Source organism: Motacilla alba, chromosome 4 (genome assembly GCF_015832195.1).
Source record: "Motacilla alba alba isolate MOTALB_02 chromosome 4, Motacilla_alba_V1.0_pri, whole genome shotgun sequence".
NCBI classification, from domain to species: Eukaryota; Metazoa; Chordata; class Aves; order Passeriformes; family Motacillidae; genus Motacilla; species Motacilla alba.
In genome coordinates, this window is record NC_052019.1 from 5,484,673 (window position 1) to 5,510,387 (window position 25,715).

Sequence of the window (25,715 nt, forward strand, 5' to 3'; positions counted from 1 at the left end):
TCTTCTTTGTTGCCAGGAAAGATGTCTCGTGAATCTGAAAGCAAAAAACCTAAAATTTGGCTTAATATTTCTAGACCTGCTTGCACACAGGCAGTGGGAGCATAGATCTCCTCATGCTCTGTCAATTTTATGTGTAACAAGTGGCCTTGAGGCAGAGTTGGAAGGAAAAAGGTCAGACTTGTTCATGAGCCCTCTCTGGGAGAGAGCAGGGGGAGAGAGCAGGGATGTGTCATTTAGCAGCTGTGGAGGTAGTGGCGTCCTTGGGGAGGAGCCTGCAGTGCCCCAGACCAAACTGAAGGCCATTTACAGCTCACTGCCTGGCTGGGACTTGAGTGAGAGACACATCAGTTTATTCCTGAGCCTGCCTCTTGCAGTTTGTCAGAATACCATGTAGAAATACCCTGCCCAGGTATTACATACATACATACATACATACATACATACATACATATATAAATATATATATGTGTGTGTATGTGTATGTGTGTATATATGGATGGAGATATTTATATATGCATGTATATATATGTGTGTATATATATATATATATATGTGTGTCTGTATAGATATATATGTGTATGTATAGATATATATGTAAATTTATATTTAATATATGTAATATATTTAATAGGTGTTATTTATTTATATATATACATATACATATATATATACACATATACATATATATACACATATATATATACACACATATATACATACATATATATATATACATATATATATATATACAAACATATCTTTGCCTAAAAATACGGTAACTACCCAGAAATAAAAAGAAAAATGCTACATGTGTTTGTACATTTTTTTCATGTACTTTGAAGCTGAAATTATACCAGATCAGGCTTTTGAAAAGTGGTTACCCAGCCCTTCTGATGGTGCTGTGCTTCCAGCCATCCCCAGCAGCAGCTGCTGTCCCGTTTGTGGGTCAGGACGTGCTGGCCTTGTTTGGGCTGGGGGAGCAGGGGAGGCTGAGCTGTGCTGGGCTGTGTGACCCCGGCGCAGCTGGAGCTGAGCTCCTGTGCTGTTTCCTGATGGAACAGCAGGGCAGTCCAGCAGCTGCATCAAAGCAGGTGACACTGCCATGCTCCAGGTGCTGCCCTGCCTTCCCCAGCCAAGTCACTGCCTGGGAGCCCTGCCTGTTTCATGTCAAATGCATGAAAAAAGCCTGTAACTCTTCTGTTACTAGTCCTCTGCAGTTTGCACTTTCAGACTTTTTCATGGGCCCTGTTGTCTGCTGTTAACTGAGTTGAATAAGTTCTTGGGGATTTTTTTATTTGTTTTGGTTTTGGATTGGTTTTTTTGTTGTTGTTTGTTTAATGGTTTTAAGAGGCACTGTCTACTTAAACTGAGATGCAGTCCTAGACTTCTCATAGTCACATATGTCAAATGTGTTAATCACCATCCTGTGAGCATGCAGAAAACCTGAGCAGAGTGGATCTTTAGGGTTCCAAAGTGGAGACAAATGTTTTGAATTCTGTGTCCTTTTTTTTTTTTTTTGAGGCTGTTTCTCTCTTGGGGCAAATGAATTATTGAGTTTTCCAGCACTACAAGTGTTCTACTGAGGTAAGAGGTTATTGTAGCTCTGCATTCATCACTGCTGACTCAGCTGTAGCAGCTTAATTTTATATTGGCAAAGATTGAGCGCAACCAGAGGGACTACATTGTAAAGAGGTGGGAAATTGACTTAACGAGCAGGAGAAAAGACAGTTATATAAAAAGAGAACTACAATATGATGAATTTACAAAGAAGAAAGAATCTTAAGTCCTGTCAGCCTTTTTACAGCACCGAGGAATGAAAATGGATCTTGTAATAACAAAGAAGGGTAATCTTTGAAGCTGTCCCTAGAATATATTTCTGTGCAATTCATCAGCTACTGTAAAATATTGAGGACAAGGTCACAGCAGGGTTCAGGATTGCTCCAGGAGGTGCAATAGATGTAACTTGGCCAACCAGACTGTTACTCCCTATAATCCAGTCTTTTCGGTACAGTGATCAGCAAGAAAAAGGTGAACTAAACCTCATTTTAAGTTTTGCATTATAAAGTTTTAGGGCTTTTTTGTAGCGTGCACTTGGTTGGGTTATGTCTGCCAAGAAGGCTGGGCAGTTCACTGCCAGTCCAAGGAAAATATACAGCAAGCACTGTCCTTAATTCATATCAAGAAGTCTGTCTTTGAAACAAATACATGTTTTCCAGTGAGAAGCTATGCAAATTGAAACAGAGTGAATGCTGCCCGTGGTAGTAACATTTCATAGACTTGTGCCTAGCTGCAGTTGACCTTTTTTGAACTGGGTGGGAGGTTTTTAATAGAGAATATTGTTCCTTCTATCTTTCTCTAGGTAGCTGTTCTACAGTTCAGTACACTTGAGCAATCTGCAATTTTCCTCTGTAAATGCCTTTTCTGCTACAAACACTGGCAGTTCATGTATTTTGTGTGCAGGAAGGGCTTTCATCTAATGGCCAGAACTTAGTCACTGGATTTTCTTGTGTGAATCAACTCAAGTTATTGTGTCCATCTTTCACTGCTCTGTTGAAGGGGTTAAGCTGCATGAATCAGCAACAGTAGAATATTGAACTTTTTTGGATTACTTACACCACAGCACACAGAATCTGTTAGAGATGAGCCACCAGGCCCATTGTGTGTCATAAAAATAAAGCTTTTATTGTAAAATCAATTCCTGTATTGAAACAAGTGGCACTTCATGCCAATCAGCAATATTTTGATACCCAGTTTGGCATCCCTTGTTGGGGCCACACTCCTGGGGAGATATTGTCTCACATAATATTTAAGCTGATTTTATTTTAATTAAATCTGGTCTGACTAGACTGGTATCTACTGGTACTTGCTTTGGGTCAAGTATCTATATACTATTTAATTTTTCAGAATGGTTTATTCTCATCAGCACTTGACAACAGTTTGCTGCAATTCTCTTGCATCACTTCAGACATCAGAAATACTCTTTGGTAATGTTTAAGCCATGGTTACACTGCAACAGGACACCTTACCAGCTCCCTTCATAAATACTAGAGTAAAATTCATCAATTCTAGTGTAAAACTGCAGCTGAGGCTGTATTATCTGTAAATGCTGTTCATGTCATTGTGTCAGCACTCTCGCATGGAACGGGATCGTGGTGTGCTTTGAGTTTCGTGCCTCCATTGCAGTCTCTAACCTACAGGTTCCTTTTTCCAGCACTTTGGGCTGGTTGTTACTTTCGCTCTGTCTATAATATCACACTTACTTTCTTAGCAAGCCCATTCCATAACTCCATTCTCACATGGAAGGAAATAAACACCAGATTAAGTAAGTCAGTAACTCTTCTGTTACTAGTCCTCTGCAGTTTGCACTTTCAGACTTCTTCATAAGCCCTGATGTCTGCTGTTAACTGAGTTGAATAAGTTCTTGGGGATTTTTTTTTTTTTTGTTTTGGTTTTCGATTGGGTTTTTTGTTGTTGTTTGTTTAATGGTTTTAAGAGGCACTGTCTACTTAAACTGAGATGCAGTCCTAGATTTCTCATAGTTACATCTTCAGTGACAGCCCCAGAGAAGACCCTTCAACCTTTGCAGTTTTCCCACTTATTTTGCTTTCTGGGGGCAGCAGCACCTATTTTGGCACAGCATCTGCAGTGCTCAGTCTAGAAGGAAGTGGTCTGAACTTAAAGATTCCCTTTGACCAGGCAAAAGTGACCTTAATCCTGAAAAGTGCCGAGGCTGCATCAATTGTGTTGCTTTCAGGATTCATTTTACATTTGGCATAAGATATTTATTGAATTGAGTTGAATTGAATTGAATTGAATTGAATTGAATTGAATTGAATTGAATTGAGCTCTTGTACCTTCCCTTTTACCCAGGAGAGGGCTGCTGACTGTTAACTGCAAAATGGATTTTGTGGTGATTTCAGATGTACTTCTTAGAGAGTGCTGCGCATCTGGGATAAATATCAAAATTGCTTACATATTAAGCATTTTGATAAAACATTTTATAGAATTGTTAAGGTTGAAAAAGACTTCAAAGACCATCAAGTCTGGCCATTAAAAATTTTTAAGTGAAGGCACAATAATAATAAAACCACGAAAGACTGATGTAGAACTGGTGTGATTTTAAATATTTGTTTAGAACAGAATTAGAATCCCCAAAACAAAAGAGTAGGAAACTGCTACAGGCCTATCTGCAGTTTAACAAAATTATTACTCATGTTATTTGCTCTTGGGGTTTTGGTTTGCTTTGCTTTTTTGGTTACCAGTTCTAAGTGGAAAATGAGTCCATTAGACGTAGAAATGGTTGTGATGTACACAATGTCTAGGAGATTTTCCTCCTGTATTCCCGATTTTTAAGGAATGAGAGCAATCCTGCTGAGCAGGACTTGGAGATACTGGTGAATGAGGCTGGACATGACCTGGCCATCTGCACTGGCAGCCCAGAAAGCCAAACCTGTCCTGGACTGCATCACCAGCAGGGTGGGCAGGCCAAGGGAGAGGATTCTGCCTCTCTGCTCTGTTCTGGTGAGACCCCACCTCAAATACTGCATCCAGCCCTGTGGTTCCAACATAGGAAACACATGAATCTGCTGGAGCAAGTCCAGAGGAGGCCACAGAGGTGCTGAGATGCTCTGAAGTCAGGCTGAGGGAGCTGGGCTTGTTCAGCCTGGAGAGGAGAAGGCTCCAGGAGACCTTCCAGCACCTTCCAGTGCCTAAAGGGGCTACAAGAGAGCTGGAGAGGGACTTTGGGCAAGGGCATGGAGTGACAGGACAAGAAGGAATGGCTTTTAAGAAGAAGGCAAGTTTAGATTGGATATTAGGAAGAAATTGTTCCCTGTGAGGATGGTGAGGTCCTGGCAAAGGCTGCCCAAAGAAGCCATGGATGCCCCATCCCTGCAAGTGCTCAAGGCCAGTTTGGATTTGGGCTTTGAGCAGCCTGATCTAGGGCAGGGGGTTGGATCTAGAAATGTCCCTTCCAACCCAAACTAATCTGTGATTTTATAATTCCATAATGTGTTCAAGCTCTCGTGCTGCTCCCAGGACTCATGAGTGTGACCTTCAATAAACCACAGACATTGGAAACATCAGCTTCTACAGGGCCTGGGGTAGGCAGGGAAAGGCAAGAGAAAGAGGAGAATTGCCCAGTCTGCCTGCAGGGTTCAGAGCAGGGCTTGTGCAGAGCCCCTGAAGCCTGTGTGACATTGCCCTGAAAGCTGCTGCACTGAGCAAGTACTGTGAGGTTCTGCAAACTGATCATTTAAAAGCAATTTCATGAGAGGCTGTTTAGTGTCTCTCTCATTGTCTTCAGGTCACAGGAAAGCTTCTGTAAGCCTTGATGTGGGACCTGAAAGCCATCACACTGTTGGTGTGCACAACTCCAACTGTGCTTTCCCCAGGGTGGCTCTGTTTGAAGAGCCACCTGTGCTGAGCTGCTGTGCTCAGTAAATCTGCCCAACTGAAGCTTTCTGTTGTGGGTTATTGTGCTGTGGGATACAGTAGAGACCAGGGCCCTCAAAACCTTGAATTCTGTCTGATTTCTCTTAGTTTTGGTTTTGTGAGTATAAGAGGAAGGCTGAAAAGCCCTGGAAAATAATGTAGTCTGCTTTTTCTTTCTGGTTTGTTGGGGTTTTTGGGGGGTTTTTGTTTGTTTGTTTGATTAGTTGGTTGGTTGGGTTTTGGTTTTGGTGGGTTTTTTTGGTTTGTTTGGTTTTGGTGGGGTTTTTTTTGTTTTGTTTTTGGGTTTTTTTTTGAGGGCGTGGGGTGGTTTGAGTTTTTGTTTTTAATTAATTTGTATTTTCTAGTTGATCACAATCTTGGCTCGAGATTTTTCCTGCTACTGCTAAATTATAAATCTGGGTAGTCAGAACCTGAGCTGTCAAGTAGTTTAGTCCATTCTCTAGCACACAAACTGAACTAAGCTGAGCTGAGCAGGGACATGTAGGTGCCAGTAACAATTCATTGGGCAGAGGTCCCAGGAACCTCAACCCCAGGTCCATGAGGATTCAGTTTTGAGTTCAAAGTGTCCATGGGGTTCTTGTTTCAGTCCCCTTTCCTAAACTCTTCTAGTCTTTATTTGAGACTGATAATGCCTCTGCTTTCTTCAGTGTATCTCTTTTCTCACTCAGATCTGATCTTCCCTCTGAGTTCCTGCCACTCTGTCACAGAGGGCTGTGCAAATTTGGCCAGTGACATTTGTTACTGGGGAACCCTTGCTCCATGTGGTCACATGGACCTCCTTTTCTTAGGAAGTCAGTCTAAAAAAACTCATAAAACTTCCCAGGAGATGGAAAGGCCATGATGTAGTACTCCACTTGCACACTGAGAGCACACTAATTGAAGGGCAGTAAGTGCCAATTGACTCACTTTTGAAAATAGAGTTGCACTTTTGAAAGTCAGGAGGAGGAGATTAACATCTCTGAAAATATGGAAAAGGCATGATTTGGCGAAACAAGGAAATTATTTTGGTTTGTTCAGTGATCATTCCCAAATGTGAACTCTGCTCACCCACCCACTGGACAATGGTTGCAGAAACTGTGCTCCAAATAAAGGTTCTTGGTGTCAAACATGAAAGATAAGATCCCAAATGAAGTGTTCTTGTCACATTTCCATTGAAAAATGATGCATCTGTGATGTAAATGCTGCAAATGAGCAGATTCTCATCTAGCAGAAGTGACTTACAGCTTTATTTTAGGTAAGCAATAACCAATTTTCTAAGGACATAAATAATGGTTATTGTTGATGTGTTTCCTGATCTCCTTGTTCCTGGCCTTTCACATTTGTGCCAGTACTTCTTTACATTTAAAGTACTAAGCACAGAGACTGACGATGTTCTTTACTCTTTACTTAAATGCATCTCTTTTTCACTTCTTAGAGACAAATGTCAGTAATGAAACCTAATTCTTCTCATCTGCTCCTCCCATTAAAGCCACCAAAGCATTACAGTTCTGATCTGAGAAACAAATGAAGCCGCAGATCTTTATCACGTCTGAGCAGAAAATCTTTCAGATCTTCCTGGAGACCCCTTGGAGACCACAGTGTCCAGGGCAGGTACAGGCATTCCTCTCTGCAGCACTAAATCAGAGCTGTTCCTTGTCTGGAAAATTTGTGTGCTGCTTGGCTCTGTGCATAAAGGACAAGGTAAAACTGTTTGCATGAAGAGCACAAAACCGAGGTTAAAGCTGCTGTTCAAAACTGAGCTTGAATGGAAGACTCCAGCACTGCAAGGTGAAATTTGGCTCTGTCCCTGGTTCACCAGGTCACCTGGATTAAGTAGCTCTTCCAAGACCTCTTGTTTCAGCTACAAATGGTGCAAAAAGAGATTCTGGCAGATTTCTCCTGGCCGTGCTGTGCCCCTGAAGCAGATTGCTCCTGTCACTTCCCTGCATTTCTCCCCAAGGTTACCATTTCTTGGACATCATTGTGTCCCTGTGTCTGCTGCTCTCCCTCACAGGCAAACAGATCTGCTGGAACTCTCCATGAAGGTCAGCCAACATCAGAGGGTGGTAAGAGCACCCTTCTGAGGGAGCAGGAATAACAGGAAATGCCTGCAAGCAGGAGAATTGCTTGCTCAGTGAACACAGTGCAGCCCAGATACTCATCTCTGAACACAGCTGTCACACTCATTGCCCTGTGAAAAGTGCCATAAATGTGCAAAATTGTGTCACTATTTTATAGTTTGTTCTCCCCTTTATGACTTTTTGTACATTGGTTTCGTGACTGGCTGCAGTATGTGAGTAATTTGTGGCAAGATCCTGGTTCACAATCTGCCTGAAAAAGTCCACAGCTGAAACAGAACATCTCAGAGTGAAGAGAGCAAAAAGTTGTTTCCCCAGTGGAAGGTTCTCACCAAAGAAAGGGAGAACCACTGAATCACCCTGTGTGCCCCGAACCCGGGCTGTGGTTTCAGAGAGGCACACAGGGAGCACCAACACCTGCCAAGTTAACCCCACTGCTGGCTGAGGAGCCACATCCTTGTCATATCTAACCTTTTAACTTTTCCAAGCATGTTTCATTAAAGGTTGAGAGGCATTCAACCAAAATCACTACAAATTACCCAAACGCAGCACCTTGTGCTGCATTTTAAATGTGCCATTCACCGGTGGAACTAGATCACAGTGTGAAACAGTGGCAGCTTTTTTAACCATGACATGTTGTAGCTGCTGGTTCTTCTGGACATGCAGTGGTGGAAATGGCCTGAGGGAGGAGGTCAGAGCCCTGCCAGATCTTATGGTGTCTCTCCAGCTGTACCTGTTTCCCATCCTGCGTCTGTTTTCAGAGCACGGTGTTGAGCAGCCAAGCATGGTATCTTTTTAACCCTGACCAGCTGCAACAGCTCTTGAGTGCACCCTAAAACAGGTGCCACACAAATAGTCACAAAAACTCCCAATATAAGGAAACTATAAATAAGTGCAGTGCCATAAATCTGTGGGACAGCTTTGGAAAAGGAGCACCAAGGGTTCTTCATCTCCCTTTCAGAGCTCAATTTACAGTTGAAAGCAATGAAGTGCTATTTCAGCCAGGCCGGGCTGGCTTTTGGTGGTTTTTTTCCTGGCAAAATGAAGGTTTAGGCATTGATTCCTATTGAATTTAGGAAAATCCTGCTTTGATTCTAGATTTGCTCCTAGGAGTGTGCTGTCAGTCACTTCTGCTCCAGGGTGGAACACTGAGTGTGCGCATAAAACTTCAGTCAAAGCTTCCACAGGTGACTGGCACAGCCACAAGTCCTGAACACCTGTGGGAGCCCACCTTGCACAATGTGCTGGTGCCACTTGTCACACACTTGGGCTTCATTGCAGAATTGATACTTAACAACACCTGGCAAAACCACAGATCCTCAGGCCACAGACTTTTTCTTCCTGCATTGACAGGCTCGGGTCCTTGCTGTTTCTGTACTTGAGATATGAAAGTTTGAAAGAAAACTAGATTCTCAGTGGGGGGATTGTGAAAGAAGTAGTACATTGTGGGGTTTTACTCTGTGAGAGCTGTGGAGAAAACTGAAAATCTGTTTGTGTGGGAGAGGGGAGATTTAAAAGACACCCTGAAAGTGAAGAAGGATTCCTTAGAATTAAGAAGGAAACAATTCCCAGCAGTGTTCTGAGCACTAACCTAACAAAGTTAGTTAATGAAAGTTGTTCCCCCAAAGCTAAGTGCTGGATGTTTCCAAACCATCTGCATTATAAATTCAAGCTCCAAAAACTGAGCCACAGTTATCAATAATATCATGATGTGTGAGAAATACATTGGCTGTGATACCTCTTGCATTTAGGTAAGTTTTTTCCCTCAAAATGTTTCTTTTGGAACTGTATTATGTCAGTCTACATGTGTACCTTCTTTAGGTGATGGAAGATGCCAGGAGGTCTCCCTGGAGCCTTCTCCAAGCTGAACATCTCCAGCTCTCTCATCCTGTCTCCACAGCAGAGGAGCTCCAGCCCTCTGAGCATCTTCATGGCCTCCTCTGGACTCACTTCAGCAGATCCACGTCCTTCTTATGCTGGGGGCACAGCCAGCTGCTGTGCTTAAAAAACCACAACAAATCACTCTGCCTTGCTCATCTTCACCCCACTAATGCTCCCTCTCTTGCTTTGCACTCCCCATGTAGATGCAGCACCAGGAAACTGCATTTCTGCCTGGACAAATGAGTCACTCAGGCTGGGCAAAGTGGTGTGTCACCCCTGAACGTCAGATTTCTCAGCAGCTTGCAAGACTTGGCTCTTTTTCCCACTTCTTAGAGGCCAATAGAAGTTTTGGTGCTGCAGTTTCATGCAAGTCCAGGTCAGGGCACCGTGAGCTCAGCTTTTGTGGGTTTCTCTCATGCAACATCTGGGCTCACCTTCAGGAGCAACATCTGGGCATGCACTGAGGTCCCTGGGCCCCATAGCTCGTGTCAGTGGTGCTCGTGGTGCAGAGAGCTCAGAGCCCCTTGGGAAGGCACCTTTTTCACCTGTATTGTGTGCAGTGTTCAAATTTGAGTGTGCACCAGCATCTTCTTCACACATGAGCTCCATCCCTGCTCCATCCCAGAATAACTGGGAAGCTGATGTGAAATCAGCACCCTGATAGTAGAGTTGTGTGGCACTTGGTGCTATGGTCTAGTGAGGTGTTAGGGCACAGGTTGGACTCAATGATCTTAGAGGTCTCTTCCAACCTCATTATTCTGTGATTCTGTGATTCTGTATCCTGCAAAACAGCATCAGATCCCATCAGATTTAATAAAGCCTGCATTTTGGGGCCATCTGTGAATGGTCAGCAACTGGCATTGCTGGAATTTGAGTCTGTTCAAGCACTTACAGCTCTGTGATATTTTTTGAAAACTCTTGGGATGAATGTCTCTTTCCTGCTCAGTTATTCCCTGTCACTTTCTGAGAGTATCACAGCCTAAAGAAGGAGATGGACCCATTTCCTTAGAACTGCCCTTAAAATGAGGGGATTTTATAAAAGTGGCTCTGCTTTCAGAAAATTGCCTCTTGAATGAGGTGGAGAAGGTGTTGCCAGCTGTTCACTGCCTGCCTTCAGGTTTGTTTACAGCTCTTTTTAATCTCTTTGGTTTTTTTCTGAGCTCAACAAGTGCAGAAATCTGACCACACACGTTCGGGGGTGCCAACCCCAGCGCTGTGTCTGTGGTGGAGGTGTTGTGTCACCAGCCCCAGCAGAGCCAGCCCCTGCCTGCCCTGCCCTGTGAGCAGGGGGTGCACAGCCTGCCTTTCATCTCTCCACTCTGCTCCAAGCAGCAAGAGGCAGCAGCTGGTTGAGGAAAGGAGCTGAGCAGCCCCTCAGGCTGGTGTCCATCTCTGCCTCACTGTGTGGCATTATCTGCTCCCCAACACCCATCTCACACCTCCCTCACCTCTCGGTGTGATTTGACTGCTCTGGCAGCTCACTGGGTTTAGATTACAGATGAGGTTTCAGATGAAGTGTGAAGGAAGTGGGGACGCACATACCACTGCTGTTGTGGTGGTGCTTTCTTATGCATTGGTGGGTGTGCTGTTAAAACAAATGAACTTTTGTTTCTTTCTCTTTTTTCAGCAATTTTTAATGGACTTTCTGATTCCATTTGCTTAGGCAAGCATAGGCAAGTAGGCATCTTTGTAGCCTTAAAACAACATTTGCTTATGGAGAGCAAGGATAACTTAAAGGTTGTTAGGCAGATCTTTTCCCCCGATATCTTTTAGCCTGCACTATTTCAAGTAACTTCATGATTTTCTATTCTCTTTCCAGATACCTGTGACTCCTATCCACTGGTGAGGATGCTGAGAGCAGCTGGAGGAATGAGGACACTTTGATTGTCCCATGCTGTAGAAGGCCTAATTCTTCATTACACTCTTTTGTTAGCCATGCCAAATTCAACAGCCACATTAGTGATAGGTATCTCTCAGAATTGGAATTTGTTTCAGTTGTGTTTTATTTTTAAGAAGATGAGTGAGCCCACAAGAATTCCTTCTGCAGGCAGGATACATCTTCAGTCATTTCTCCACTCCTAAGAGTAAGCTAACTCCCTGCTGAGTAATTCATGACCCTTCTCAGCCAGGCTGATGTAGATCTGATCACTTCCTGAGGCTGTTGTGAGGAATAAATCAAGCATCTCCCTTCATGCTGAGTGCTGGCACATCACAGAATTTCTCTGAGAGTCTATGAAAGAGAAAAAAATCAACACAAACCATAATCTGTCCCACATCCCAGATAAACTACCCAGCGTTTTAACTCTCAAACCAATTCTCCTTATTGTGCCTCTCAGTCCTGATGCTCTTCCTTATCCCTCTGCCTAAAGCTCATTTCTTCCATCATGCCCATGTGTGACAAACTGTGATCAGCCAGGTTATCACTGCCCTTTTATCACTGTCCCTGGGGCTTTCTCACTCCTGAAGGATGATCTGGAGCGACAGTCACACTTGAGAAGCAAGAAGCAAGAAAAGTGGTGCTAGGGAGGGTGGAAAGCAGCTGGTGCAGGAAGGGGTGAAGGTTGGACATGGGAAAGAGGGAAGAGAGAAAAGGAAAGACTGGAAAAAGATCCATGGCCAAGCCTCAACTCTGAAAAGCAAAGTTAACACCAGAGGGTGACTGTGGTTAAAATGCTGATGGTGGGTTTGAGAGGCAGCTCTGACAGCAAAATCTGCCCAGCTGGCCCTGCCCAAAAAGGTATGAAATTAACCTTGATGGTCTTTAGGGCTTTGCAGAACCACCCCCCACAAAGCTCCAAGCTTTGTTGAACATTTTTCTGAAAATACAATGCTGTAATCTGTTTGGGGATGGGAAATCAAAGTCCGAGCTTTTTCTGAGCCATGTGTTCAGGCAAAGCCTAGCCAGGGAAATACCCAGGTGCAAATCCCTTCTGCATTTGATTGGAGCCCATGTGGGAGGTTTGGGTTCAGGGTAGCTGTCAGGTCCTTACCCCAGGGCTGGCTCTGCAGATGGCCCCATGCAGCCACGATCAGATATCTCCACTCACCTGTGCTTTGGAGGAGGTGGAGACTCCATGTCTGCTCAAATGGAGTGAGGAGCTGCTGTGGCACCTCTGTGTGACTGCAGGCCACCTTCCAAAGCCACCAGGCTCCTCTGCTGCAGCAGGAAATGTCCATCACACCAGGTACACAAGAATAATAACAGAGAAGTTTCTCTGCAGCCTCCTGAGATATATCCAGAGATCAGCACTTACCTTGTCTTAAGTTGTTTGTTACATTTCTGTCCCTTAAGGGCACTTTTTTAGACTTTTAAGAGGACCCCAGCAGGTCTGAGGTTCCAGCAAGGCTTCTTTTTACATCACTTTGTTCATGTTAAGTCAAAACTGCTTCCCAGTAGTACCTTGACCCCTAATTTTCAGAATTTAACCTGAATTATTGCCATAGGGCTAGGTCAGTGGGGCTAGCAACCTGCTCACAGCCTGACACAGAGGCAGCCAGGCCGGGCTAGAGCTGAAAACCACCTCTTTGATGTGCCTAGCTGGAGCTGAGGGAAGCCAGAGCATAGTGGATGGATGGGGGGCTTCCACAGGCCTCTGCTCACGTGTACTGCACAGAGTCCACTCTGCCCCAAAGCAGAGAGGACAGAGGCAAAAAGACCAAGGAATAAATCCAGTTGTGTTATCCATTTGACTCAGAAGAGCAGGCAGGTTTGGGAAGAATCTTTTCTGGCATCTACTGAAACTGCTGGAAGAGCTGACAAATCCTGAAGTCCTGTCCCCAGACTGCAGCCCCAAGGGTGTCACAGCCACAGCAGTGGTGCTGCTACTGTGAAAACAGCCCTCCTTGGTTTGTGGTGATAAACAAATGGCAGTTAAGGGGGGAAAATTCATATTTTTCTAAACTTTCCCTACCCACATGCACACATGAGCTGGCTGTGCAGAGGGAGCAGCTCGGTGCAGCTGCAGGGGATGCACGTGCAGGGCTCTGTGCTCAGCCAAAACCTGTGGGTAGGTGTAGGAACCCCTTTCCCTATGGCTATACCTTCATCCCAGGGCTAATCCCTGCTGGGCCACACTCACAGTGCATGTGTGGGATTGAAGAGTGGATAATGGGAATTTTCTGTGCTGTAAAGGGTAAAGGCTTTGTGCAAAAGGGTAATTATTCACTGGGAAATTGGTTATCATGAAACATGTGAGGTGTTGGCAAGAAAGAAATGTGCTTTAACCAAAATAATTCTGTGTTTTCTGTGAGGCTTTGTGATGGGGAAACTGAAGGGAGCAGCAAAGCATAGAGGGGATCAGATTATGGCCCTTTCCCAGCCAGGTGGGAGGGGTGAAGGGAGAGTTCAATCTCCCATCCCCAGGGTGAAATGGGTGTATTTATGGTTCTTGGAGAGGGAAAAAATGGATTTCTCTGGGTTTCGACCATGATTTTTATATTTATATTTTTATGAGCTCAGTTATAATGTATATTTTTAAGGGGAAGTGTCTTTATGAAAGTTTTGCATTTCTTTAATACACCTATGCTGCAGCAACGTGATATTTCTTTGTACTTCTTAGCCTGGTGATTGTGAAAAGTGGGTTTTAAATTTTAAATTAAATTTTAATTTCTTAGTTTTCATTTGGTTTCTGCTGGGTTAAAAGGTTTTATCTATTTATTTCATCCTAAATTGCAAAGGGTTTTTTTTTTGTCTGTGCAACCCCCCACCCCTGCCCCATTCTCAGAGAGTGCAGCACCTCTGAGATTAAATTGAACATGGCCTAGAAATGAGGTGGTTAATCTAATTCTTGAAATTGTCCATGTTTTAAAATTGTTTGAGAACCCCTATGTGTATTTTGAGGCTCTTTCTGTATTCCAAGGCAGGGGAGAGATGCAGGTGAGGAGGGGCAGGGTGAGAGAGGGGAGTGAGTTTGTGCATCAGCTCAGAGTCCCATCCTGCAGCCCAGGGCTGAAATCTTTGTGTTTGAGTGAATATTCTGCAGACAAAAAAGCAAGTGAGAGATCTGGGCTTATAAAAGTGGAAAAAACCCCACATTTTTTAACCAGGATTTCTCTTTTTCAGTGTAGCCAAGGGTACAAGCCTGGGTAGTGAGTGAGAGGCAGTGATTGAACAGACAGCCCATTCTCCAACAGACAGATTTATTGAGTACATGCACAACTAAGAAAAGCAAAGCAAAGCAGTGATGTCCAGGCTCCAAGAACAAGATCTCACCAATCCACTGGCCAGGCGTGCTGGGAGTCTTGGGAACCTGGAGGTGGTGCTGCAAAGGTCCATGTGGATTCAGCTCCTTAAAGTCCATGGTGATTACAGGGTCTTCTCTTCTGCTCGTCTTTTACCATTTTTCTAAGTCTTTGAGGCTGTTCACACCCCTGCTGCCTTCCATGGGTGCTTTTCTGAGCTCAGGTGTTACTTTTCCTTCTCTTTCCTTCCAAAGACAGTGTCCTTGGCTTTCCTTACCCCATTTCCCTGGTTTAAGGATTCTTAAATCACACAAGAGCAGCTTCTTAACATTACTATTTGGGGATGGGAAGTTCAAAAACAAGCTACTTATGCTAACTTTTTTTTCTTTACTATGAGGGTGATCAAACAATGAAACAGGTTTGCCCAGAGAAGTTGTGGAGTCTCCATCCATGGAGATGGTCAAAGCCCACCTGAACACAGTCCTGGGCCATCTGCTTAGGTGACCCTGCTTGAGCAGGTGGGTTCAGACTAAATGAAACCTCTCAAGAGGTCCCTTCCAACCTCAGCCATTCTGTGACTCATGCCATCTGCAGGCTGCTTGGCCTGTCCTCCCCTCCTGGATGGCCCTCTGATGACAGAGAAGGCCATCCCTCTCATCAAGGTCTGGCATGGCGTGTGTCCCCACCGCTCAACGCCTACTGGGTTGCAGCCAACAGCGGAGCCAAAAGATCTTCTTGGTGGCAAACACAGAGGCCAACCCAGTCTTGCCCTTGACTATTTCAGGAGGCTCTTGGCCAGCCCTGCTTCTTTCACCTGATTATCAAAGCAGAGCTTCACCTGCCTCATCCGGTAACAAGTGGCTACCATGGCAAAGCACACACAGATTTGCATTAGCAGGATGACTACAATGGGGTGCAGCAGCATGTTGAAAATGCCACTGGCCGTGGGGGACCAGCCGAAAAAAACTTCCCACCAGTGGTGCTCTCCCGCCCTCTTAATTCGTTCCATTACCTGTTTTATAACTTTACCATCGTGGTGAACAGTTATTAGGATCTTTTTAGCTTCGGCCTTGGCATTTTCTAGCAGCTGCTGCAAATCGGCATGCTCTAACATTTCTTTTACAAGTGATAAATCCATACCGATGGGGGTCGGGGTTATGCTACGATACAAGGTATAGTTTCTGATTAGCAACTGGCTAGTAAACACGGGTGGTTTATACGCAAAATCACAGCCTCTAATAGTAGCTACATTGCAAGCACACATATTTGAGTCGCTAAACACGGTCTGGTTATAAGCTTCATTAATCTGCACGTATTTACACATTGTTCTGAAGCACACGCAGCCTTTCCCTACGTACACTAACATGGTTTTGTTACTGCTCTGGGGGTTGATCTCAAAGTGGCACACCCCTTCTTTGGTGTCAAAGCACACATCACTCGCCTTAAGGGCATCATCTTCGCATATGAATCCCAGCCCCCTCTCCAAAATGCAGGCTTCCAAATCTACAGTCTCCCACCTCCCAGCAGACACCCTGGCCCACATGCGGTGCTCCAGGGGGTAGACCACAGACCCGTTGGTGTTCACCCCCAGGGCCACGATGGGGTAGACCTTTTCAATGCGAGCCTCCGCCACAGTGAGGACGTGGGCAATGACTGCGTTGAGCGCGTGGTCGTGGGTGAAGTTGACGAGCCTCCACCAGGCTTGGAGCTGCCGCTCCTTCTCTGTGGCCGCGTCCCACACGATCTTTCGGATCTCAGTGGGCAGGATGCCGTTGTCACCGTCTCTCAGGATACCTGCAACAACACTCTGCACCCACATCTGGGCCTGGATGCAGCTAAGAGCAAGAGAGACGTTACTTTGTTCCATGCCCAGGGCTCGCAACAGCACCTGATGGTCTTTCTCACTTATTTGTTCCCAGGTGGGCAGCACCTCTGACACAAGCCACTGCCCCATCCCAAGGCTGGACAGGGATGAATTCAGGGGCTTGAGGAGGCCCTGCACGCCCGAGGTGACAGTCTCCAGCTTGTTTGCCAAGACTTCAGCATCCATGCTGTTGAGGACTCCCAGGCCAGCAGCTCCTCCTCCCAGCGCTGTGGCCAGCAGGTCCCTCCTGGCCCGGGTGCCCTGGAGGGAGCGGCTGTGGAGCCATGCCAGCCAGCCAGTGTGCAGAGTAGACAGGAAGGGGGCACAGTGTGGACTGACAGAGGAAATGTTAACAGTGGAGAGAGACAGCACCACCTTCTTTAGTGACCGGACAGGCCCTGTCAACAGCTCCTGGATGTGATTTTTCTTCACTACATAAGGACCTATTTTGGAAACAAAAGGGGGCAAGACAGCAGTGATGGCAAATTCTTTTTTAAATCCTTCGGGGCCTCCTATCCACCACTTTCCTCCAAGTCTGGGGGACATTTCTACGCTCAGGTTTCCTTGACACCACACCTGGAGGGTTATGATCAGGTGTGGGCAGCGTCCATAATCCTGATTATACCATGAAGCCTCTGCATCTAATTCAGATCTATCAAGTGTTTTGGTCTCACAGAGGCAGGTCAGGGGAATGATCCACTCGTGGCCGTCAGGGGCTGTGACAGTCATGGTGGTGCCATTAATTTGCATTGGGTCAGCTACACTTTCTTGGGAGTATTTAATTTCCAGTTTTACCTGGTTACCAATTTCAACATAACGGGGTGCGTGCCAGGCCAAAAAATGGCACTTTGAGATCTTAATGGCAGCAAAGGAGGGTGCTATGGTGCTGATCTTAAATTTAAAGGACAGCCCCACACTGCTGTGTGCCCAAAGGCAAACCACAAAGACTGGCTGGACCAAAGTAAAATTGTACCAGCAGTCCAAATTTTCCACAGCACAGATTTTGTTCTGATTCTTCTTAGTTTTTATTTCAGTGACAGAGATTTGAGTTACTCGCTGGTGAGTGGATCCGTTAATTACCCTGCACCCCACCTTTATTTGCTGTCCCACCTTTCCCAGCAGCTGTGGAAGTCTGTTTGTGCTATCCCAGCCCCACTCATTTTCCAAGTACACCTCTGCCCCATGCATAACCACTGTTGACAAATTTAAGCCTTTGTTAGAATTTAATCCCATGATTCCCGTGTGTTTTATGTAAGCTTGGGACCAGGGCCAACCAGTCCCAATTTTTGTGTGCCTCCTAAGCCTGTGCTGGGCTGTGGCCTGTGTGTCAAGGTGCCTGTCTAAGTGAGAATGAGTGGCATTTTTACCAAGATGCTGATGGATTGGTTGGACACACTGGGTGCTCAGCACTATGCACATACCAGAAAGCAAAGTAAATCCTGCAATCACAAATTTGAAAGCATTTTCCCCGCAGCACAAACAGGGCTGGTGATGCCACGAAGATCGCCCTTCCCGCTGGTCACAATCGCCTTCCATTTTCCTTTATCTGCAAAACATAAGCAAGGCGGGCTCTCCAGCCCCGTTAGTTTCCCTTCCATGCTTTTAATTGTGAAGAATGGAACCATTTCTCCTGCCTTTTTGCCCCTTTTCTGATTTCTACCTGGTACACAGAGGGGCTGGCCTTGTTCACAACCCTAACAGGCCCCATCCACTGGGGCTCCAGCACCTGGTTCTTCTCCCTAACCCCTCTGTATATGACCAGGTCCCCTGTGTTCCACTCGACAGGGCGCAGGAGCACTCCCAGCTGCTTATCCATCTTAGGGATGCTGGTCTCCTGCACTGAGGCGAGTTGGTGATAGGTGGCTGACACCGTCCTCAGCATGTCCTGGACCCACCTGTCCATCAGCACGCGGGGCTGCATTTCATCCGGGGGCTCCCCTCCTTGCCACCAGCGTTCCAGAAACTTCGGGTCTCTTGCAGGAGGAAATTTTGGGGGAGAAAGTGTTTGAGATGCCAGAGACCCCCTCAGTGCCAGCAAGGTCAGTGGGAGCTTATGATCCCAGTCTTTCCTTTGCTGGCTCACAAGCTTCCTCAGTGCTGTCTTCAGTGGTTGGTTGGGCCCCTCTGCTGAGATTGGCTTCTGGAAATGCCCTGTGATGTGGAGCTTTTGCTTGATTCCCAGGGCCTGGCACACCCCTTTTGTGACTTCCCCGATGAAGCGCTGGCCGTGATCTGAGTGGATCTCCTTTGGGACGCCCCACTGTGAGAAGATATGCTCTACCAGGATCTTTGCAGTTGCGCTGGCTGAGTTGTTTCGAGCTGGGAATGCTTCCACCCATTTGGTGAAGATATCACTGACCACTAGGCAGTACTTATTGCCTTGGGCTGTTTGGGACAGAGGGCCAATAAACTCCATCTGCAACTTGCTCCATGGCCCAGAAGCCCTCTGGTGGCCCAAGATGGCTTTGGCTGTTTTGGCATCAGGATTGTTGGCTGCACAGGTCAGGCAGTTGCTGACATACCTGTCCACATCCTCTCTCATTTCGGGCCACCACCCAGCACCCTGCAGCCTCACCATGGTCTTGTCTGTCCCCAGATGCCCCTGCTCATGAGCCAGGGCCACCAGCTCTGTCCGGACCAGCTCAGGCACCACCCAGACCGGGAAATCTGCCCCCTCCCTCCGTGCCAGGATCAGCCCCGAGACATCTTTCCACACCTTGCACCCTTTGTACTCCCTGCCCTGCGCTAACTCCCAGAGCCTGGGGTCCTGTGCCTGCAAGCCCACCAGATCCACACTCTCCCAGTGCCTGCTGGGAGCCACCGACACTGGGCCACTCTCTGATATCTTGCTGGCCTTCCACATCAGCCCTTCCTTGGCGCCTTGCTTGGCTTTGGCGTCTGCCTCCTTGTTCCACTTGGCTTCCTCTGTTCCTTTCTTGTGGGCCTTGACCTTAATGATCTGTGCCGGGCACGCCCTCTGCTCTGCCAGCCTTGCAAGGTACAGCAGCTTTTTGGCATAGGTGACAGGCTTGCCATCAGCAGACTGCATGTCCCTCTCCCTCCAGAGGGGCAGCCACTCCAGTGCCACACGCACCACCCAGCCCGAGTCTGAAAATATGGCCAGTGGCTGGTCTGACGGCGTGTTTTCCAGGGCGGCCATCACAGCCACCAGCTCGGCGGCCTGGATGGAGTGTGGCAGGCACCTCCCCTTCACCACCTCCCCCGTGCCCCTGTTGACAGCGGCATAGCCCGTGTAGGGCACCCCTTCCTCGTGGTAGTTGGACCCATCTACGAACCACACAACGTAGCCTCTCTCCTTGGCTTCCTCCAGGCTGAGGCTGCTCTCAAAGAGGGGTGCCCGCCGTGGCTTGGGGGCAGTAAGGGAGACTCCCAGCTCCTCCCCATCCCTCTCTGCACTGATTACCACCCTGTAGGCACCAGGTGAGAGGTTCCCGGGGACCTCCTTGTTGGTCAGTGCCAACACCCAGTTGGCCATCCTGGGGCAGTACAGGGGACCTTCATCCCCCTTTCCCAACAAGAGGTACCTCACCGGGGTGCAGGAGGTCCTCAGCAGCACTGGGGCCGAGCCCAGCAGGTACTCCCAGTGCTGCAGGGCCCAGGTTAAGGTTAAAACCTCCTTCTCGTATTCACTGAACTGTTGCTCCACTGGCGTCAGGAGACGCGAGGCGTGGGCAACGGGGAGCAGGTTGGCACTGTGTTGCTGGCCAAGGGTGGCCTGCAGCCCCATCCCCGTGCTGGCCAGCTGCAGAACATAGGGCCTGTCCCCCCTAGGATGTGCCAGCATGGGGGCTTGTGCCACACTCTCCTTTAAGGTCTTCACTGCCTCTTCCTGCTCTGGCCCCCACTCCCAGGGTGTGTTCTTTTTCAGGAGGTGGCAAAGGGGGGCTGTTTTCTCTGCATAGCTCTCAATGAACTCACGGCACAACCTCAGGAGGAACAGGAAGGACCTCAGGGTGGTGACATCAGACGGGGCTGACATCTTCTGTATTAGCTCAACCCTCTGCTTTTCCAGGGAGCGCCCTTCCTCCCCCAGAGTCACTCCCACAAAGGAGACCTCCTTCCAGCACAGCTGGGCCTTTGTGGGGCTGATCCTGAAGCCTGTCTTCTGGACAGCCCTCAGCACCTCTGCCAGCACCTCCAGGTTCTTCTCCTTTGTCTGGGTGTGGATGAGGATATCACCAGCACAGGACAGCACACTCTCCCGGTGGCTGACCTGCTCCCACATCCTCGCCACGCGGGCATGGCAGATGGCAGGGGCGCTGTGGAAACCCGGGGGGACTCTGGTGAAAGCAAATTGCCGTCCTCGAATTGTGAAGGCAAACTTGTGCCAGGACTCGGGGTGCAAGGGGATGGCAAATGATGGGCTGGTCAGGTGGAGCACCGAGAACCACTCGGAGCCCCGGGAGATGGCTGCCATGATGTTGGGGTACCTGACCACCGTGGAGGTCTGCATTGGGGTGACTTGGTTCAGGGTGCTGAAATCAACTGTCAGCTTCCACGTTTTCCCATCAGCTTTCCTCAGGGGCCACACTGGGGCATTGGTGGTGCTCTGCTGCTCCACTAGCACACCCTGGTCCAGCAAGGTTTTGACTGTGTCCCACAAGCTGTCCTCAGCCTCAGCCGGGTACCAGGGCTGAAGCTGAGGAGGAGGATCTGGCCCTTTGATGGACACAGCAGCATCAGTCTGCCCACAGTCCAGCTTGCTCCTTGCCCAGACCTGTGGGAACTGCTCCGTGACCCGTTTCACCCGGGGCTCCCACTCAGGGTGTACCAGGATCTCGGGGGCTTTCACTGACATCACCCTGTGGCTTGCCAGGATGACGGGCAAATCAATTTGTGGGCAGTGTAGCAAAGCTTGGTTTGCCAGGTCCACCACCACCCCCATCTTTGTCAGTGAGGAGATGGCTAAAATTCCTGGCTTTCCTTTCATTTCTATTTTCCCAAATTTTTCAGACCCTTTGGCAGCCCCAATTTCAAAGGGTATGGGCCCTGTGAATGGCACTGAGGATTTCTGGCCATTCGGCCCTGTCAGTTCAATAATTTGAGAGGTTTGGAAGATCCCGGCTCTGCCGGGGGCCATGTTCAGAATTGAATAAGAGGCACCAGTATCAATTAACATCACTTGTCCAAGCACCCCCCCTCCAATAGTTGTGTCAACTATCAGGCGCCCCCACAAATCGGTCTTAATCGGTGCCACAAAAAGGGGCGATGCGGGTGCCTGGCAGCCCTATTGCTGAGCCTTAGCCCCCGGGTCAATGAGGTGGGAGCTGCTGTTTTTTTTGGCCTCATGCAGGGCCAGTTTTTGGAAGAGCTCCGCATCCGGCAAGCCATCAATGTCCTCCTGTTTCTCGTATTTTATCAAGCGCTTCCTCAGCTCAGCCCGCCAAGGGTTAGACTTCTGAAACCTCAGCCCTTGCTGGTTCTCCTTCCCCAACCCCCCCTTGCTATCAGGATCTTTTCGGTTGTCTCCTTGCATCTTTCTCATCCCTGCATTTTGGAAAGACATGCCCAGGGCTTTCCCTTTCTTCCCCCCCAGCATGTACCCCGGGAAGGCCTGCTTTTGCAGCTCAAAATTCTGGTTTAGGATCTGCTCCAGCTCTGACAGAGGCTTTTTGGCTGCATCCCCACCAGCAATCACCCGCAGTGGGGGTGTCAGCCCCACCACTAGAGGCTCCTTGAATTCAGGCCTGTCAAAATCAGGGGGGGAGTCCTTTGAGCCAGGCAGCCCAGCCATCTGATAGAGCATCTTTTTACGGTTAACATAGGCATCAGGCCTCTCCTCAGGATTTTGTTTCTCCTGGTGGAAGAGCACTAAGGGGTTGACCTCTGGGAAAAACACCTTAAGCACGGCCAGCTGGACATCCCCAATGTCCTGGACATTGCCCATCTGCACATCCCCCGGCAGTGACGCAAAATCATCAGGTTTCATGGACTTTCTCACAATGTCTATCAGGTCACTCACAAAGTTGCCACTCTGGCACTTGGGCAGACGCTGGACCCTGGACAGCCAGTTAATTGCTGTCTCCTTTGTCAGTGGTCCCAGCATCTTCCCCACTGTCTTAAGCTGCTCAGGGGTAAACCAGAGCACAGCCCTGTTGGTGTCTATGGGCTGGAGTGGGACATGGCTGACTGGCTCATCATGGGGGACCTTTTTATCTTTGGAAGCCTCTACCTCCCCTACTTGCAGCTGGCACACCTCCTCCCGCAGAGGAGCATAGGGGGACGGCCTGGTGGGGCTGTTAGCACCCCACACATCATCCTCATAATCATAGTGGGGTGGGTGCAGGTCCAGGGAATCCTCCCCCTCACCATTCCCGATCGGGGTCCTCTTGCCTTTAATGGCAGCCACAATGCCCCTTGACACCCCCAGCTCTGCCTCCAGCTCCTGGATCTTGGCATGGCACACCTTGTGATCGGGGCCAGTGCCCCGGTCCCGCTGGACGTCCTGCAGGACCGCGCGCACCGCGCTCTGTGCATCGTGGGTCTCCCCGATCCACTTGCCAACCTCCTTTTTCAGCTCCTCTGTTTTCAGCTTCTCATAGCCCAGCTTGCTTTCCAGCCGGGTAATCTCCACCGCGCTCCGCAGAGAGTCCCCACACAAACCCTGCACCTCCGCCCGCAGGTTGTCCACCTGGACTTTGAGCTCCTCCTTGGCCTGCTCCAAGGTCTGCACGTTCTCAAGAGCCTCCTTCAGCAATTTGGACAACTCCCTGCCTACCATCAGCAAACCCTGCAAAGCCGCTCGCTTCTTACACTTATTAGTGGGTTTGGGCTTTTTGTTCTCTTCCGACCAGCTCTCCCACTGCTGGCACAGCTGCTGGTAAGCATCTGGGCCCTGAAAAGACCCTGGTGACCAAATTGGGGGGAGACACTTCTGGAGCACAAACTGCTCCAGCTTCCAACTGCTAACGATGTCACTCATCATAGCGAAGGGGACAAGATCTGAGACAGCTCCGTCTCAGGGCAAAACTACCATAACACACCAGCACTGACAGCCCCTTCAACCCCTCCACAGAGCAAGGCCACAAGCCCGCAACCCAACCCTCTGAAAAGGCCCCCAGGGGACACCAAGCCTGGGCACAAGGGAAGGGGAAGGTGGGACCAGGAGGCCGCGGCCGAGCCGGCAGCTGCCGCGAGCCGCTGTCTCCTGGGAGGGGATGGGGAAGGGATGTGGGAGTAGGTGAAGCAAAGGAGAGATGGAGTAGGAGCCCAATAATAAGATCTCACCAATCCTCGGCTGAATGTTCCGACAGTCCCAGGAGTTTGGAGATGGTCTCTGCAGAGGTCCAGCAGATCCAGCACCTTTAAGGTGAAGGTGGTCACGAAGTCGCAGCCTGGTGATTTTTATAGCCATGGCAGGTCTTTGTTTGGGGCTGATGACACCTGTGTTTACTTCCTTGGTGGCTTTTCCTCCTCCGTGTGCTGCCTTCCCAAGGACAGTTTCCTTGTCTTTCCTTATCCTCTTCAACACTGATTAGGGAAACTGAGATCACACGGCAGCACCTGCACTGCCCCTTATCTGTGTGGGGAGGTCCGGGATTAGGCATGGCTCACACTAAACTCCTGCTTGCACCAAATGTCCTGAAGAGGGAGAGCTAGAGCCTGTCCTCTGACTGTCCATCCTTCTAGATCCCCCCATGGCCCCCTCATTTACTGCCCACCCCATTAGCACCCAGGGATTGTGAGGAGATCACACAGGAAGCTCACACCTGACACTTGTAACAAACACAGTCCTACCAAACCACCCCCCAAGCAGATTTATTTGCCAGGGAGGGATGAAATGACAGGAAAATTCACACAAATCATCATTTAGATCCATTTTGGCATCTGGTCTTTAAAAGCAGCATTTTTTAGTGCCACAGCCCAGCTCATCATATACTGACATGGACCTTGGGGTTACCCCATGAGATGTCAGGAGCTTCAACTATGATGTTGCATCAGCTAAATTGCAGCAGTAAATCTGCACCTGCAAAAGCAGATGGACTCCCCAACCTCACCATACAAACCACATCTTGACTTGGAGAAGTTTAGAAAATTTGACCCACTTGTTTTGGGGTTTTTTTCTGCTATTACACTCAGAAAAAGGTACCAATCATCTCACTCAGTTAAAATGCTATCATTTGCATTACTGCTTTTATCTCTAATGAAATACTCCAGAAGCTAAACCCGTCACTAAAATAAAACAATTCAAAAAAAAATTTAAAAGGGAAAAAAAATGTTCACAGCTGCTGGGGTCCTGGGGAGTTTCAATCCTGCACCCCTTTATGCCCAGAACAGCCCCTAGTTCTACATACTGTGTTGGACTAGCCTGGATGCTGAGCAGCCTTCCCTGACCCCCAAAATCAATCCTTTTAGCCTCAAAAGCACAGGGAGAATGCATTTTTTTTCTATTTTTATGTTAGCTGTTTTCTCTAGCCTGGCATTTACAGCCCAGCTGCAATTAACCTCCTCTGCATCACGGGAGTTTAACAGAGATGAAACCTCAACCAGGTCCTCCTCCTTGGCTCTAAACCCTGTTCTTCTACACCAATGCTTTGCTCCAGCCCCCCAAAACAAACACTTTATTGTAGGAAATTCATAAGAGGGGGAAAAGAAAGGGTAAAAAATGCAGAAAAGCTGATGAAAGCACCAGAAATTAATTTCAGCATGGTGAGGTGGGCAGGATGCAAGCTGGAAAAAAGAGGGGCTGTTTCCCACTAGGATGAGTTCACAGGGAACCTAGCTGGGCTGGGGACAGGGATGGTTGTCTTTAATTTCAGAAAAATAATAAAATTCCCCTGAAAATTGTGCAGCTACATAGTACAAATACCCCAAAATTCAACTATTGCCCCCAACATGGCCCAGCTTTGAGCCAAACACTGGTGATTAGGAGCTGCTATTCCTCAGCAAGGTCACCACAAATCTTGCTTGTGTGAACAGATAAGATCAACTTGCACCCTTCTTTCCTCCCATTTTCTTCCCAGGTCAGCAGCCCCAAACAATGTGGGGATGTTACAAACAGCAGCTGTCTCCTGCACGTTCACACAGTGCTTTGATTTTTGTCAGAGCTTTGCTGCCAGACAAAGATTTCCCTCCTCCAAAATGTTTTCAGCCAGTCCTGAGAACAGCTTGACCACTGGTAAACAGCTCCACTGAGTATAAACAGCAGGTTTTTTTAAATTGCATTTAATCCATATTCCAATGTACTATGCTTTTACATTTCATATATTTCTTGTGCTTTCTCTAAAGCTGCTAGAATGTCCTGGGGAGTCATCCCA

General features: G+C 47.9%; 2 protein-coding genes and 1 long non-coding RNA gene across 4 annotated transcripts; 1 reads left to right on the forward strand and 2 right to left on the reverse strand.

Moving 5' to 3' along the window:
- The first annotated feature begins 324 nt into the window (after window positions 1-324).
- On the forward strand, window positions 325-11,609 carry LOC119700603. The gene is made up of 3 exons (XR_005256825.1): window positions 325-409; window positions 1,522-1,584; window positions 11,212-11,609. It is a non-coding gene; the product is annotated as an uncharacterized LOC119700603 (long non-coding RNA).
- Window positions 11,610-14,522: 2,913 nt separating this feature from the next.
- Window positions 14,523-24,081, reverse strand: LOC119700840. Of its 2 annotated transcripts, none has more exons than XM_038136506.1 (2): window positions 23,686-24,081; window positions 14,523-17,983 (listed from the first exon to the last, which is right to left on the reverse strand). In XM_038136506.1, the coding sequence occupies exon 2, from the start codon at window positions 17,971-17,973 to the stop codon at window positions 15,349-15,351; it is 2,625 nt and encodes an 874-aa protein (XP_037992434.1). In that variant the 5' UTR covers window positions 17,974-17,983; window positions 23,686-24,081; the 3' UTR covers window positions 14,523-15,348. The 2 variants fall into 2 exon arrangements, with proteins under 2 accessions (XP_037992434.1, XP_037992435.1); XM_038136507.1 differs by lacking the exon at window positions 23,686-24,081 and having other exon boundaries at window positions 14,523-16,880; window positions 17,859-18,007.
- LOC119700841 lies at window positions 21,663-23,692 on the reverse strand. Its single transcript, XM_038136508.1, has one exon. It carries the CDS (start codon window positions 23,381-23,383, stop codon window positions 21,686-21,688), a length of 1,698 nt encoding a protein of 565 aa, XP_037992436.1. The 5' UTR covers window positions 23,384-23,692; the 3' UTR covers window positions 21,663-21,685.
- Window positions 24,082-25,715: the final 1,634 nt, after the last annotated feature.

What these genes read in the sequence shown, in the direction of transcription:
- LOC119700840 (XM_038136506.1), bottom strand. Translation starts at nt 17,973, where the DNA reads ATGGAAGGCGATTGTGACCAGCGGGAAGGGCGATCTTCGTGGCATCAC.
- LOC119700841 (XM_038136508.1), bottom strand. Translation starts at nt 23,383, where the DNA reads ATGATGAGTGACATCGTTAGCAGTTGGAAGCTGGAGCAGTTTGTGCTC.